At 49.3% G+C, this 17,295-nt stretch overlaps 1 protein-coding gene across 2 annotated transcripts in view; it reads right to left on the bottom strand.

Moving 5' to 3' along the window:
• Positions 1 to 564: 564 nt before the first annotated feature.
• The window catches only part of ARMH4 (armadillo like helical domain containing 4), a 75,747-nt gene continuing 59,016 nt past the window's right edge, over positions 565 to 17,295 (bottom strand). Inside the window, exons 6-9 of one of the 2 annotated variants that reach the window (XM_075427035.1) lie at positions 10,365 to 10,396; positions 9,250 to 9,354; positions 5,478 to 5,612; positions 565 to 5,277 (exon numbers count right to left, since the gene is read on the bottom strand). In XM_075427035.1, the coding sequence (XP_075283150.1) occupies positions 5,209 to 5,277; positions 5,478 to 5,612; positions 9,250 to 9,354; positions 10,365 to 10,396 (341 nt within the window). In that variant the 3' untranslated portion in view covers positions 565 to 5,208. The remainder of the gene's footprint in view (positions 5,278 to 5,477; positions 5,613 to 9,249; positions 9,355 to 10,364; positions 10,397 to 17,295) is intronic. The other variant, XM_075427036.1, reaches the window with a different exon arrangement.

The following is a 17,295-nucleotide window of genomic DNA, read 5'->3' as shown; positions in this document are numbered from 1 at the left end:
ATAGAATCACAGAACGCTTTGGGGTGGAAGGGACTTTTAGAGGTCATCTAGCACACCTCCCTGCAGCAAGCAGGGACATCTTCAACTAGACCAGGTTGCTCAGAGCCCCGTCCAACCTGGCCTTGACTGTTTCCAGGGATGGGGCATCTCGCACCTCTCCGGGCAACCCGCTTCAGTGTTTCAGCACCCTAAAGATCCCAGTACGCACAAAGGAACACCTGCCTATATGTAAAGACCAACAGTGTAAACCTCTGAGTGCTGGGGTTCATTACAGCTACTGGAAACCCAGCCAAGGAACTGGGGGTGCTACTCATCACAGCCTACGGCCGACACCTACCTTCAGGTAAATCCTACCCAAGAAGTCCCAGGCTAAGGCTGCTTGTATCTCCTTGTCTACTGCTTGTATCATCCCTGCAAGCTCAGCGTGAGTCCTTGCACCAGCCACACAGCATGGAGAAAGCAACGCAACACTTGAGTCTTCCAGGAAACCCCTTCACAGCTTTAACTGAGAGACAGTGAACACCGTGAACCACAGAGCAGGGAGACCAGGCGCTTAAAGTCAGATATGACGGACAGCTTTTTATTTCCCAACGTTTTAATTTAACAAAGTGCTACATTCCATCGTTACAGAATGAGGAGTTGTTCTTCTCTGAAATAGAAAACCACAAGAAAGCACGAGGACTGCTAATATCATTCTATGGAAGCAGCGCAGTCCAGAGAAACCTCACCTTGGGTGAACATCTGGCACAGGAGACATCTTAAAAAATCAGCAGCTGTAGTGTGCAGACGCATTTCATGAGGGCAAAAGCTGCACGTCAGGCAGGCTGGTTCCTCTCATTGGAAACGGGGCTGTAGATGCCAAAGCCGTCGTGTGATGTCGACAACAGATTCTGGCTTGTGCTATCAGGAAAACTCAAAACAGAGGCGAGCGACGCGTCTTGCGCTGAGTCGAGAGAATATTATTGCTGCAGCAAAGTCGCCGTCGCAGCTGCGCCTTTGCATGGGGCCACGGCTGCGTTAGTAGTGACGTGACCCACCTCTACATTCAGCGGCTTGCAGCTCACCCAGCACGGAGGATGAGGAGGGCACTTCTTGGCTGTTTTTCTTGTCCTGTCTCTTTCAAAACAATCTGCTTGTCTGGCAACGCAGAGGTATAGATTAGATCAGTAGAGCTTTCAGAGACTGGAGGCTTCAGCTCCCGCCTGAAACCCTCCTCCCCTCCCTGCCTGCGATCTGATAATTTCAAGCAAATGAATCAAACCCCAGGAGTTATATAGGGAATATTTTAAAGAGCCCAATCCAAAGTCTACTGGCCTGGGATGAGAAGGGAAAGAGCTGAGTGATGCTTGTGCTTTAAGGACCTGCACAAATTGCACTGCCGTCAGGGGCACTGCAGAAAACCCCACCTGCGCCCCAAAGGCTCCGACGAGCTTCACTGGGACCCGAGGCTGGGTTTGACTGTCCCTCTTGCCCCCCCACTAAGAGCTAAACTGAAGACATGGGGAGCCTCCAGGCTCTGGGGCAGGTGCCTAACCAAAACCAACGATTCAACACACACCTCCACTTCAAACGGACATCAGCTGGGATCTCCCTGCATTGCTGAGCAGCTCAGAAAGCTGGCCGACAGTAGTCTTCTGCCAAGCAGCAGCTCCCAATCGAGGCACCTTGGTTGGTGGTGTTCAGAGCCAGAGACAGGCCTGGGAGTGAAGCTGGACCACAAGCAAAATCTTTGGGCAGCTCTTCTAACCCCCAAGGCTGGCTCCAGCACAGATGACAGAGCCAACACTGACCTGTGCATTCAGCTGGACCTCCCTTTTGGCTACACCTCTCCTGCCTGCCCACTTTGTCCCACCATACCTGCCCTGTAACAGCTCCCATATTTGCAACCATTTGTCAGCCCTGCTTGCAGCACTGCTGATTTCCAGCACCCCAGCCACCCGCTCCACGTGCTCACCGAGTGACGCCAGGCTCTTGAGGACACCAGGGCCCCCAGCCGATGAACTCAAACCCCACCTTCATCACTCCGACCGGCCGCGTTGCCTTTCATTTCTGAAGTTCATTATGTTGGCGAGGGAGGAGAAGAGAGACAGTGAAACTGATTGCCATCGTAGAAAGTTAGTGTTTCCCAAACTGTGGGTTTACCAGCATGACGAAAGGCCACGGCACCTCCCCACCAGCCTTCCCAATCCATCAAATCTACAACCCATCCCTCAAGCCCCTCCTGCGCTGCCAGAGCTGGGGTACTTAGACCAGCAGCCTTGCTCAGCCATCCTCCTCCTCCTGACCGGCCAGGAGCTCTGTGTTTTATCGGTTACTTCACACAGCTTTTGCCGTTCTCACACTCTGCGCAGGCACAGTCCCATTAACAGGAAAGCAGGAGAGGATGTCCTCCATGGGCTGCTACTGCACAAACCCCTCCTGATCCCCAGCTGTTTGGGTCTTGCTGGTACATCTGCTCTGTTCTGCCGTATCGCTGGCAGCTCCTCTTTTCCAGTGTTCTCTCAAGTCTCTCTTTCTGACTACAGTTGCATGCAGGGACTCAGCCAGCCCAGCTACCACCCTTTCTGCTCCAGGACAGCCTCCCTCATGCAGAGAGGCAAATGCCCTTTGTCACTGCTCTTCTCCACGCCTCTCTGCCTGCACCAGGTTAAGGCGTTTCAACAACATCTTGCAGCTGCCTATGTGGTCTTGTTCCCAGCCTGCCTGGCACTGTACCGAAAAGACAAATCTTTCTGGAGATGATCTCAAGCAAACTGGAACGGAGGAGAAGCCATTCCGCCTCGCGTACCCCATCACACCTTGCCGGGAACACATCATCAAAGAGCCCAAGGGACAGTTATTTCCTGATTCCCAAAACTGAAAGACAGGCAGGAGTGCTCAGCTGGACTGTTAGCACCTCCCAACGACCTCCAAGCTCCAAGAGACTTAGGAATGAAGGTCAGCCTGGAAGGAAAACTTCTTCTTAGCTTGGACTGATCACTTGTTACTGAAGAAAGCAGCTCTAATTTTGCCTAGGGGCACCTGGACTTAGCAGTGGGTTCTTAAAGACGTGGGGCTGCTTTTAGTAAGGCAAAATTCTCCTGCTCAAATTTTCAGGAACGAAAACGGAGCGATGCAAGCACTGTGGAGTCCTGACTGGGAAAGCCTGTCCTACCAGGATTAGGGTATGCAGACTTCCCAGCATGCTGATGGACCGGGTTTGACTGTGTCTCCCCCAGGCCACGTCCCATGCACTCAGCAGGATGAACGTGCGAGGGACCATGCACAGCTCTCACACTGGAAGACTAGCATCAGTAGCAGCATCTTGAATACAGGTTGTCCTGCTTGTCCTTCTCCAGGTGACTCAGTAGATGTGTGGGTAAGGCCTACAGGAAAGCACCTGGGCTCTGAAGCGCACTGCTTGTTCAGAGATGAACATCCCGTCTGATGACCTAATGTCCAGAGGAGGCCCTGACCCTCTCTAGAGAGAACTGAGCTTCAGGAGGGTCTTCCAAATGTCCTCTCTACCTTGCAATTCTACTTACATGCCCACAAGACATTTGCTTACCATCATCTACATCTACCCTTCACAGTCTGACAGGCTTTTTCACTTCTACAAGGAATTAAATCCTGCATGTGGCCCTTCTCAAACTCTCCTCCCTCCCACTTCTTCAAAGACTCAGTGGGATTTAATCTCCATAGATGTGCGGTCTGGCCTTGTTTGTCTCATCAGGTCTCCTCTGGCAACAGTCACTGTTCCTTATATGAGGGATGATTTCCCACAGAACAGTGATTCCCACCTGAGAAACACGGATGTTTTTCGTAAATGTCAGACTGAAGTAATTTCACAACTGGAAGCAGAGATAAAGCAACGCAGCCCTTTTCCTAGCTATTTTGACAGCATTTCTGTGCAAAGCAACATTAGTTTCCCCTGCTCGTTTCCCGTAACATCTCAGACACCGTCTGTCTCCCTGTGCAATCCGGTGCTGGCAGCCCAGGCAACACAGCAGCTTCCCCTCACTCCGTGCCACCCTTGGGCTTCACCTCCACAACCCTCTGCAGCCATCTGTCCTAAAGCTGTCCTACCCTTCCCTCCATGGCCAAAGGTTCCCAGTGTGACCACTTCACGTCCCCATAGCAGATGTCTCCCCAGCTGTGGCTGCCACTGCTTTCCTATTATGAGCCACAAATCCCCCAACACCAACAGCCATCCGCTCTGCAAACTTTGGTGCCTTTCTGCACTGGATGGTCTGGAGACAAGACCCATCCAGATCCCCCAAAGGTGCTGCCGTTCACACAGCTTTCAGGGGCTGAAAATGCAATTTCCAGTGGGTGAAGGAGACAGATGCTCTGCTCTCATCTCTGTGTGAATGCAGCCTCATGACACAGATGAACCAATAACTAGGGTCCTTCAAACCCGAGGCAGAAGCTTGAAGAAACCCCTGACCTGCCTCTTGTCCTACCTACTCGCACACTGAACAAAAGCTGAGATCCATGCAAGACTACCCATCAGTAGGTGAGTGCTGGTATTTATTGTGCTGTAACAGACAGTGCTGGTTGAAAATGGGCTAGGGTTTTCGCTGTGAATCAAGTGTGGAGGCCGCTCCTGTGAGTCTCCAAGAAGCACGGAGCAGAGCTGAAGGAAGAAAGAGGGGGTGAGAGTCGGGGAAGCGAGTGCAGAAATGTGCTTCCAACTGTATCAACAACACTGCACGTGGGCACTTCTCAGGTGGCAAGGGGTACAGTTCAAGTGTATAACTCATTAATTAAGCAGAGCAGCTAATCTTAGCACTAATGAACTCTAGCTCAGGTAATGTAACATTTAAAATTAACAAATTGGACAGAAGTCATTCACAGTAAAGATTTCCATTCCCGGGTTAGGTGAGAGCTATTGTTATGATTAGATTACTGCCAGCCAGGACCAAAACAGTACACCAGGATAACAGGAAAATAATCATCCACAGGTATCAGCTCCAGCTGTAACAAGACGCGCTGTGGATCTGAATGAGGCGCCGGGTGCGAATGTGGAATCTCACTACTGTGTCAAAACAAACATCACTGCGCGGTACACGTAGAGCAGAGCATGCCGATTCGCCGGGGTGGTACCGACCACTGCTCGGGGGCTCGGGGCGGTGGAGAGCAGCGATGCAGCAGAAAGTCACTTGCTCTTTTTCTCCCCCTCCCTCCTTTTAAAAGTCACGGGCTATCACCAGGGCACTGCAGTTCGATTCAAAATTCATCTTCAGAGCTGTCAGCTAAGAGCATCACTCGGTCTTGCATGCTGTTAAACTCCCTCTGCTAGGGGAAGAAAAGAAATAGTGAAGAGCTCTGCATGCAAAAAAAGAAATGAAGAGCATTTGGATCCCCCCCATACTCTTACCAAGAGGTCCCAAGCACTTCAGCCCAGACAAACCTTAGCCAGGCTGCACTCAATTTACAGCCAAAATGGTTAACAGGAGAGTGAGTGGGATTGGGGTTTTCCTTTGCAGCTGCCATACCTTTCTTTTATGTCTCTTTGAGCCATTTCTCCTTCGGCGATTCATAATCTTAATGCTGTAGAGTGCTCCTAGGATAAAGAGGGCTCCGGCTATTCCGACTCCTACAGGAACCAGCATCCCCGACATGTATCCTGCCTACGGGGAGAAGAGACAAGCAGAGCAGCACTCGCAAAACCATTCTTTCAGAGTCGCTGTTCACCAGCCTAGGACTGCAATATATCCCTACGTTGCTTTCATCAAAGTTTTTACTGTATTTGAATCCCTCTCACCCGCCTGCATAGGACAAGCCTTGCTTCCAGGGTTGCTTAAGCAAGCCCCCAACCAGTCCCACTCCAGGACCAAGCTGGTAACCACCACGGCTCACTCACCGCCAGCTTTTGCTAACAGATACTGCCTTGTGACAGCTGAGACATCGCCGTGTTTGCCCACCTTTAGGAGACCAGACAGTTTGGGTGTGGAGTTGCAAGTGCTGGGGTGAAGCGTCCGTCAACACGGGTGCACGCGTAAAGGAAAACCCCGACTGCCACAGGCAGGCACTCCCCAGCCACAGCAGAGACCTGCGAACTCCTCCGAGCTCCCCAGGTACCGCCAGCACAAACCAAGGCACAAGTACAGGTCTGGCCATGCTTGACAGAGCCCAATCCGGAGAGCCAAGTGCTGTCGTCACGCTTTTTGGCACGACGTGGGACTGGCAGCGTGGCACCGCGCGGTGCGGTGACGAGTGACCGTCCCGCAGCCCCGGGGCGGCCGAAGCGGGCAGAGCAGAGCAGAGCGAAGCGGAGCAGAGTGCGGTGCAGGCAGCGGAGCCAGCGTGCGAGGGCCACTGGGCGAGAGGGCAGGCAGCAGCGGGGAGCGGGCAGGGTGGGCAAGGAGCTGTTTTTGGAGAACGGCTGCACTGCGAGGCAGGGACACTGACTTCCGTCGTGGGAAGCAGACGGGAAAGGGACCCAGCATTCTCCTGGCCAGCTCTGATTGCTGGAGGGTGTCTCACCGCGGCCACACTGCTAAACAGACCTCCAGTAAAGAGTATTACACAGCTCCCATGCTTCCCAGAGACACGCTGGCATGGGAAAGCAAGTGCTCTGGGACAGTAATGTCCTGTCTCAGCTCACGGACGGCAGAAGCTGCTCCCAACACCCGCAGCTGGGTCGCTGACGGAGCTGAAATGCAAAGCCAGGCTGCGCTCACTTTTGCAGGCAGAAGCAGCAGTTTGCCCTCGCCCTGCCCAGCCCAGCCCGAGCCTCCTCGGCTTCGTACTCAAAAACTCTGAACCAAACACTTCTGCTTTGCGTGGGAAGGGGTCACTTGCATGAGCAGGACAATGACGTAGAGGGAGGGCACGCACACCTTCAGCTGGCCTTAAGGGAAGCACAGCAAACGTAAATCAGCTCTGATTCAATAGCTATGATACGTATGCTTGCATTACCCAGTAAAAAAATATTAAACATGAGTAATTTTAAATTACACATTTAAAAACTTAAAATTACACATGCAAAAACTTAAAATTACACATTCAAACATTTAAAATCCTTTGGAAAATATTCCCAAGTGCTTGTTATTTTATATTTTACTGTTTGAAATTAAAATTAACCCAAGTTTTAAAGTGCCAAATTGCTTCAGCATCCTCAGCTAATTCAGGCTGGGGGGCTCAACGGAGTGAGGGAGGCAGGTACAGCCTGGCTCCCTCTCGTTAGCACTGCCTTCATTCACACTGCAGCAACAGGGTCCTCTGCTGTGGCACTACAGCTTTACCCTTCGCCATCTGCAAGCCCCCAGAATAGATTTTACACCTGCCAAGGGACACATGCACAATTCAGAGGACTATGAGACAGCTCTTAGCAAGCCTCAGTCCACTGCTTCCAACCACCCATCTTCATCTGCATTCCCAAACTGCAACTCAACAACACATTAAATTACACTTAATTGCTTTTCTTCCATAATCCACTGGGGGGGCAGCTATTTTGTATCCGCTACCCTGGCTTTGTATGCATACCTGGAGAATGAAAATAACTGCGTTAATCTAGGGCAGCTACAGTGCTAACAAGGGCTGGTTTGCTCTCCCAAACCCCTCCAGATCCTGCTCGGTGCTTTAAATAGTAACAACTTTATGCCTGGATCCCGAGGCTTGAGGGATCCTCAGCTGCGTCGTGCAGGTTCCCTGAACGCCCTCCCAGAACAGCCAGCCCCGCTCAGCACATGGGCTGGAGGGGAGCTGCCTGCCTGCACCCCAGTTCCCCAAATACGAGGTTAGTGAGAATACAGCTAAACAACTGTACCTCTGTGAGGCAATTAAGGTGCCTTAATTGGGTAACCTAATTAGTACGGCATGGGTTTTTCTATTTCTGGAACTTTGCTGCTGGCATGGGGAACAAGGGGAGACTGGAAATGGCTTTTTAGATGCTGCCCAGGAGAGTTTCTGTATCAGAAATCGCTGGGTTTACTACAGTGAACTCTCTAGCCCATGTGCGAGCCTTCATCATGCCTGGCCAGCCCATGCCCTTTTACAGGCTTCCCCCAACAGCCAGGCCAACCATTTCTACCCCAAAAGCCTGCAATGTGAAGCAGGTCCAGGACCTGTTCTCCTAGACCTTCCATGTCACACAGCCCAACTCACAGAATCACAGAGTAGTAGGGGTTGGAAAGGACCTCTGTGGGTCATCTAGTCCAACCCTCCTGCCAAAGCAGGGTCACCTACAGCAGGCTGTAGAGGACCTTGTCCAGGCGGGTCTTGAATATCTCCAGAGAAGGAGACTCCACAACCTGCCTGGGAAACTTGTGAGGGCTTCTGCACTTGCTTGATAGGAAACCCCATTTCACAGGCCACTCTGAAGCCACGTTTTTCCCCCTGGCCCATGGGGAAGATGCAGCTTCTTTACAGATCCTAGGGATGCTTTTAACACACCCGATTCATGACCATGACCTTCCTGGCTCCACTGAACTTTGAGACAACAGAGGGTTTTAGAAGAACCTTGTGCCCATTATTCAGCATGCCAAATGCAACATTTGCAGAGTGTTTGCAGGAGACCGGACATAAATCTGCCACTGACCCAAGCTCCTGGTCCCATGTTCCCCACACCCTCCCCTCTCCCAGCAGGGCAGCCCTGATGCACACAGGAGGACACATCTCTCAGAGACAGGGCCATCATGTGCCCGGATCCTCTGCTGGATGGAGGGATTGTAAAATAGAGAAGACAGGGCTCTGCCGAGGGCAAATGAGAGGGGCACATATTATGACTGGTGCTGCTAAACTCAAAAAGGAAGAGGAGGAAATGGGGTGAGCAGGTTCATTTGTGAGTGACTTGCTACACCAGCATTTGGTTAGGGGTGGGGGAGTGGTTTTTGCTGGGCTTTTCTAAGGGAAAAGGTGATCAAGGTGAAAGATCTGCCTCAATACATCTGTCGTTCCCCAAAGGAGGGAGATGGCTCAGGGCCGATTCTCTCTTTCAAGTGGACACTCGCAGATCCCCAGTTATACCAGTGCTTGTGCTGGGCACTACCATGCCGTCCAACATCTACCTGCAAGAGGTTCAGACCCTCCAGAGCAACCCTGCTGGAGACTGAACCATGCACTCCCTCCTCTGCAACAGGGAAGGACAGAGGTAGCCAACAAGGTGCCAAGAGGAAAGAAGTGAAAGCTACGGCTTCAGTGAGAAGGCACCTGATGCCCCCGAGCTTGTGTTGTGCTGGCTGGGGTAGGTCGGGCATGAGGAGGTGACCTGTGCATGCTGCATTCACTCCAGGCACTCCACCAGTCTTGGCATCTGCTTTTTACCTTTGTCGGGAAAACCATTCTCTGTCCTTTCAGCATTCGCTCTGGCTGAATCCCAGGCCAAGGTGCTCTGCTATGAGCATAGACCACACTAGACATGCCTCCTTCCTATTGTAGGCAGAAAAGCAACTCAGAAAGGGCTGGACAGAAACCCACCTTAAAACCTTCCAGTCCCCAGCCCTGGAAAACAGATACCCAGACCCCATCTATCTGTTCAGACTTGATGGCAAGGTGCTGCTGAAATTTGGTGGGGACCACGTGGGAAGGCAGGGCTCATCGGGTGACAATCTGCTCAAACTTAGAGATGCATCTTCAGGGGCTGGAGTTTCCTATCGAGTCATTATTCCTTGTGGTGGGTTTTTGCCCATTAACTCTGATCCTACTCAAGAATTGAACTGTTGAGTCACCAAATGTTCTTGTCTTAAAACACTACTGTCACCTCATTTCTAGTTTCATGGCCTTGCTGTCATCAACACACCATTTGGAAGGTTTCACAGCCATTTCAAAATGTTAATACTTGTCCTATGGCAGTAGAGCCTAAAAAGCCATCACTGCCTGTGGCTGGCACAAGTCCTGCTTCCATGTACCACCACCCTGTAACACCAGGCAGAAAAGACCAGGGTCTGTTCTCTTTTCAGTCTTCTTGTGTTTGCTTTTTCCTTCCAGGAATTTGCAGCTCTTCTTGCATGTGGAGGCAGGAAAGGTCTCGTTCAGAGGCAGTGACGTGGCATGCAGCTTCTCACCAGAGAAGATCACCAGATCCTCTTGGTTTGGATCCACAACCAAGATTGGGACTCAGAGAAAAGGGGTGGAGGTAAGTTAGAGGGCAACAAAACAAGTAACCCAGGTAATCTGAAGACAAGGTGATTTTCCAGTGCAGAGAAGCCTATCAAATACCACTGTCCCTCCTCCTAGTCTTAGTCACTACTCATCAGGGACCTTATCATGGATTTGCACCACTAGATACACAGCAGCATCTGGTCCATTGCCTCTCAGAGAAAATTTTAAGCCCCTTCTCAATTGTCTCTGTAGAGATAATGAACTGCACTGACAAGACTTCATTCCTGCAAGTAAAAATGTTTTTGCTTTTAAAGTAATTGAAACACTCAGCCTCCTACCTTATCTTTCAGCTTCTCCATCCAGCTTCTCACTGAAAAACAAGACAAAAAAGCTGTAATCATGTTACTTATGTTATATGAATTAGTAATGAATGATAATGATAGTATTAAAATAGACACTAATTAAGTTGACAAGCTGATAACACTTTTCATTAGATTTCCTCTCTTCTCATTCATGAAAAAAGGCAAATGCAGCAAATCAACACGAGAAACTCTTCAAGCGAGTTGGCAGGCAAGAAGCTTGCTTTTGCCTGTGCAATTCACATCTTCAGAGTGATTAAAAAAGGAAGATGAAAAACAGTATTTGAGGTTGTGGGTTTTTAACCAGCACTTCTCATACACACACTGGGATGTCTGACAGGGAGAAAACCTTCTAGCGTGGCTATCCCCTTCCACTGGCCTCCTCCATATAGAGATTCTTCCCTCTATTTGGCATAGCCTGTAACGATGCCTAAAAAAGCATTATTCCCTGTCTTTCATTCCTTTGATTTTCTGGAAGCAGGCACTGCCCGCTCTGGGAAGTCACCAGATAACATCGGAGGACTGGGACAGCACTGGAAGTGCTAAATTACTAAACCATGTAACTTTATACTGCCATCACATAGATTTTCTTTTCTTAACAGTTAATGTAAGTCCCATGAAATATGAGACCCAAGAATTAGAAGTCTTTAATGGCATGTACTTTGGAGTGAAATATTCAGCTAATCTCGAAGAACTGCCAGCGCCTAGCAGCGGGTGCACGACTCATTAACTCCACAGGCGGCTGGACTCGTCTGCACTGCACCGGAGACAAAATGCTCAGCCTTTCAGAGATCCGCTAATGTTTTACCAAATTCCTGCTCATAGGTAAGAGGCAAGCAAACAGTTAAATGCTGGGGGGGTTTTGGGGTTCGGCAACCGTGTTTTACGCCCTGGTCAAGGATCCCCGTGTCTCCAGGAGGACAACACTACAGGCACGAGGAGACTCCCGGATGCACCTCCCTTCTGAGGGATATTTCACCCAGGATGCATTAGATCCCAAGTACAACACACCGTTTACAGAGTCAGGCCCTATTTCCAAGCCTGCTTTCTTATAGAAGCTTCCTTCAAAGCTTGCATTAGCAGTATTAGAGCCTGCACATGCACACACACCACTCCGGGTAACCGTCCTAGTGAAATGAGAACCTGACTGTGAGCGGGGAGGGTGCAGCAGCAGGGCCATCAGTAAATGGCCTTTTTATGTCTCAGATACAATATAGAGAAGCACAGGGGCTAGGAAATAGTAAGACTCATCCCAGACTTCAGCATCACTGAATTAAACTGCATCATTTTAACAAGTTCCAAGAGATTTGAATACTCTCTTTAACACTTTCCAAACAGAAGGATCCCAAATTACCTAGAGGTGGAAAAAAGTGTGAAACAGGCACAGCAGCGTACACGCAAACTCACCTGTCTCTCATGGGAAGCTAAGAAATAAAATGAGTTATCCAGGAGACACACTCAGACACCCACAGAGCTAGAAGAGGATGAGAGCTTTACTGTTATCAACTCTTCCCACCTTTAGTCTTGACCTGCATGGACTAAGCTGTAGTAAACTCATTTTATGGAAGTGCCATCACCACCGTCCTCTGCCAGTCCAAGCCTGCATGCCTTGAATTTCACTCCCAGGGGAATATCCGATGAAGGAAACACATGGTTCCCCTGGGCTAGGCTTCTCAGCTGCGTTTCTAGATGTAACACTAAACCAAACACTAGGTGTAAATGTCACTTAGATTTTCAAGGAGAGCCCCTGGGCCGCTGCCCTGGTGATGGGCATAGGAGAGGTGAGACATGTGGAAAATTCTGTTTAAAAACACAAATATTGTAAATCACAGGAATTCATCCCAAAATTCTTGCCAAAGAGCCTTCTCATGACTTCCATGTTTAAGGACGCTATTGTGCTTTACTCCAGGCTACCAGGAGGAGCGGTGACGGTGACTCACAGTCACACAGTGACAGCTTCAAAACCACAGTGCGCATTACGAAGCTTTGGGCTGATGTCCTCCATGCACATCCAGACAGCCACAAGTGGACACCCGGTGCGTGCACACAGCCGGTTAAAGCCGCCATGATGCTCGGTTGGCCCCACCACAAGCTAAGCACAAAGCCTATTTTTGCATGTCTTTCACAATAATTATACGGGATCAGTGATCTCGTCAATATTTGACCCACTTTCTTGCAGCTGAACAACGGTGCCTCTAAAGCAGCAATTAACTCCGGAGTATTTCTGACGAAACATAGGCAGGGGCTAATCTAATAATATTCTACTACCTACTTCCAACGAGCACAAATTCTGGCTTCATTTCCCTCTGGTCTACAAAACGACAGCAGCACGTCCATTGGGACCCACAGACACTACAGTACAAATCTTTATTTGCTATTTATACAGTTGCTTATTATTAAAACCGACCTTGTTTTCAGCCACGTACAGCACATGTCAGATGCCTTTGTGAATCAGCCTGAGCCACAGAAAAAACAACACAACATGATTTCTTCGCAGACTGGACGCCTCTCTGTGAAATGCTCTAATGCAGCCACAGCCTGGCTGGCTGGCTGAAAGCCGCTGACCTGTGCTAGAGGAAAATAATGGTCCCAAATTACACATCATTACACATCATTATCCATAACTAATATTCTGAACTTGGTCTTGGAAGAGGAACATTGTGGACGGCATCTTCTCATAAAAACGCAACACTCTCCGAGAACACTAGGTGACTTGCTAATGAGGTCAAGCAAATAATTAGCAACAAACACTCTAATCCATGTATTTTTCATCATATTCTTTTTTTTTTCCTTCCCTGATCACTGAATGTGCTGAACAAATGACAACAGTCTCTGGGTGTGAAGTAACTAGCGTCTGCAGTGCTGGCTCATCTTCCATAGCATTTTAAGCACAGTGACTAGTTCAGACTCTCTGCCTCGGCTTAATTTTGATCCCTTGGTTTCATGGGCAGCTGAGTTAGATGGGTATGGAGCACTTCTGAAAATTACATCAGCAATCTGACATTTCCTCAGTGATTCATATAATGTCTGCATCTCTGCAAATTCATTTTAAATAACATACAGCTTAAGATTAAGCAGGTCAGGAGCATGGAGGAGGAGCACGGTTGTCTGGCATTGGCATCAGAGCAGCCTGGGACAAATTCAGTTACAGATGCACTGTGCTATTTTTAGTCATTTTCACCCAGCTTTCCCCTTCAAAACGTGCAGTCAGCTATCAAGAAGCCACGGTGCCAACCGTGTAAGCTGACTTGCAGAGGTAAGCAGCAGCCCGCGGTGCCTGCCTGGCCCCTCCTTGGAGGAGCCCAGTCCAAATCGACAGCGAAAAGCCCCACGAGCAAAAAACTTTCTGGAAGTTCAGGTTTCGCCAGATGCAGGCTGAAGGCTCAGGAGAGGGGCAGCAGGTGACAGCTGAGGGTCTGCACTGTACGGCACTGGATGCTCAGCGATCTCACAGCACCCTCAGCTTACGGCCCTGCAAAGTCTTGCTGCAAACCACTCACCTGAATGGAGAGCGGACGTTAACTGAGGACGAAGATCTGGAACAAGCATACAAAACATTTACTAAACAGTAACTCCCATGGCTACTGTGCATCCCCACCACGGAAAAAAGTGGGTCCACAGGTACCGTTATTAGCTGTGCTCTCCTTCCCCACACCCTCATCAGGGGCCTTCGTTCACAACCCCACTTCTTGTTGCTATTCAGAAGACTGTCCACCTTCAAATAAATTCTTCTTCAATGGTCAGGTCTCTCGAACCGCCTTTTTGTTCTGGAGGCTGCAGGGTGCTGGGTGCCAGAGCCAGGCTTTGCCTTTAAGCCTCACCATAACGCACTGTCAAATCTCTCACCACAGGCTTTCCCCTGCTTCTCTCACTACCCACCGCTGAAATCAGGAGCACAAGTCCTCTGGGCTTCATGCTTTGCCAACTTTCAGTAATCCTAATTGCCTAATTATCCACTCCAATGCAATGATAAAGCTGCTTAATAATTCTGTTCACTTCACATTCATTCTCTCCCTTTCCAAACAAGAAAATGCAAAGACTCTACCTTCTGGTGGAGATTTTGATCAATAATTCATGCCCTCCTGCCACCAGTTCTGTCTCCTCCTTCCCCTCTTGGATACTCTGCTGCTTTATCTTGTCAGTTTAGTTTCATCTTATCAGCTTGTTTTAATTATATTCCTGTTTTTAATCATGTTCTAAAGCAATTCCGGTTTTCCATGGCAAAACCAGCACATTATCCCTCTGCCCTGTGCATCTCGCTGTATTTTCAGATCCAGCATTTACATCTTCATTCCAGAACTTCATCTTGATACTGATCTGTACATCCAGCCCCTTCTCTTTTAACAATTCTCCACCATGTCCACCACACCAGTGGTGAAAGTGTGGCACCCAAGCTGCTCTAGACTCTCCAAAGCGCAGAGAAAAGGACTGAAGGATGGTTTTATGGTTGAGCTGGAGGTCAGGTAACCTGACTCAACCACTGCATCTGTAATTCCTTAAATGCAGTAGGCTGAGAGACCTGCCCCGAGCTTCATTCTGAGAAATCAGAAAATACCAGTCACCCTAGTACGCTCAGGGCATGAAAAGTTTTTAATCTAACAGCTGCTGTTAATCACTTTCATGTCTGTCTGAAATTAGACATGTCCCCATCTCAGGAACCAGAGAAGCTGTTTAAGGATCAGGCTCCGCTGCAGCAGATGACAGTCCCCACCGAAAGCAATCCATGCGTCAGCCAAGATGCAGGAGGCAAAGATGGATGGAGCCAAGGAGCAAAGAGAGGAGCTCTTTCTGAGCACTAGCAGTGCCTGCTGCGGATGCTGGGCTTGCTTCGCCTTCCTCCGGCCAGGACAAGGCCTTAGTCCCACCCACGGCTACAGTTGTTGTAAGGCAGGAAAAGGCCGGCTTGGCTTATTTGCAGGAGTGTGGAAATTGTAAATATGTAGTGAGGAGGCTTTGTGTATGCCACGGCACAGTGAAACGCAACTGCACCTCGCAGCTGACGCAGCTCAGCACAGCTTTGCTGTCACCTTTTTCCCTAGGACAAATTCACAGAATCACAGAATCACAGAATGGCAGGGGTTGGAAGGGACCTCTGGGGGTCATCTAGTCCAACCCCCTGCCGAAGCAGGGTCACCTACAGCAGGCTGCACAGGACCGCGTCCAGGCGGGTCTTGAATATCTCCAGAGAAGGAGACTCCACCATCTCCCTGGGCAGCCTGTTCCAGGGCTCCATCACCCTCAGAGGGAAGAAGTTCTTCCTTATGTTCAGGTGGAACTTCCTATGCCTCAGTTTGTGCCCGTTGCCCCTTGTCCTGTTGCTGGGCACCACTGAAAAGAGTCTGGCCCCATCCTCTTGACACCCACCCTGAAGATATTTGTAGGCATTTATAAGGTCCCCTCTCAGCCCTCTCTTCTTCAGGCTGAACAATCCACCCCTTCCATGCCTGGCCGCTACCCTGCTCTCCCCATTCCCCGACATCACATGGCTGGGGTTTGATGGCACTTCTGGTTGGGGCTAATAGCTGGTGGTAGTCAGGAGGAGTAAACTTCGTCCTTGATGTTTAGGCTTTGCTAGAGACCCCGCTGCCAGAGCAGCTACCTGTGTAAGCCTCTGCAGTGAGAAAACAGGATGTTACTGTCTTCTAAAGCGCCTGTCCAATCTCCGTTACATACATTAGAGCAAGAGATTTGCTACAGTTAGTTCTCCTCTTCTCCCACTTACATGCACAGCTTCCAAGCTGCATTCCTTGTTCCAGCAAAAGAGAGCGGGTTAAAGTGTAAAACACAAAGAAAAGATCAATTCCTTTAAATCAGCCTATCTATATCAAGCAATCCTCCCTATTACATTGCAGATTTCATCCCTTTCTCTTGCAGGTAAGACTTGCTTTGAAATGAAACTGGTGAGAACAATTTTGCAGAAATGCTCCGTGCTTCATCTGCTCAGCTCTGACAAGTTAATGGCACAAGGCTGCATCGGCTCCTTTTCCTTAAAAACCACAATTGCCAATTTACTTACTAGCACAAATAAAGAATACAGGAAATGGCATTTGGCTGGAAGGCAGCATAGTTTTAATTCAGAAGAAAAACTATACCTACTTGATGGGAATTTTGATGAATGCATTTCCCCCCATGCCCAACTCAAGAACCACCAGGTAATCAAATGAACATCAAACTGACAACTCCCATTTAGTTTTCAGAAAATAATTTTGGTTGGGTGAACTTTGAATTAACACAGTGAACTTTAACAGTTACCATGCAGCTGTCTGGTTATTAACTGTACAGACCACAACCTTCTCCCTGTCCGCCCAGCTACAACCCAAGCCTGGCTGCACGCTATCACCTGCCATGACCTACCCGAACCTCTTCAAAGGGGAATGGAGATGAGGACAACTCACCATGCTCACCCAGAAAGCAGAAGCCAAATTTGGCTTCCTAACTCCTTCCCTGACCTTCTTCACCCTTTTGACACTGCCTTCCCCACGGCATTCGGTCAGGTTTCTCCTTTTCCTTTTCCCTCGCACTTTTTAAGCTGTTTTCCACTTTGATCTGCCCACACCAAGTAGCCACTCGCTGAGGCTGGCAAAGGCACTGCCCTTCTGCCTTTGCATTTCTCTATAAACTTAGTTCTTCTGTGGTGCCTTCAGAACACTTGTTGGCAGAAACAAACTATTTGTTTCTTCCTAAGTGATCGCAGACAGGCTCAAGATGTTGAAACAAAGTCAAGGTAGAAAACCTCTCGGTATCCTAAAAGGCATCAGCAGGACGTTGCTGTGAACTGGCCGTCACGATTTGCTGTACGATTAAACATTTACTAGATCGCACCGTGTCCAAAAGCTGCGTGCACTCCGGGAGAGGAAATGCAAACCTTGCTTATGGAAATGGTGATGCCTCCACCTGAGCACACGCTGGA

This window comes from Opisthocomus hoazin, chromosome 7, assembly GCF_030867145.1.
Source record: "Opisthocomus hoazin isolate bOpiHoa1 chromosome 7, bOpiHoa1.hap1, whole genome shotgun sequence".
NCBI lineage: Eukaryota > Metazoa > Chordata > Aves > Opisthocomiformes > Opisthocomidae > Opisthocomus > Opisthocomus hoazin.
This window is presented reverse-complemented; position numbering and strand designations above follow the sequence as displayed.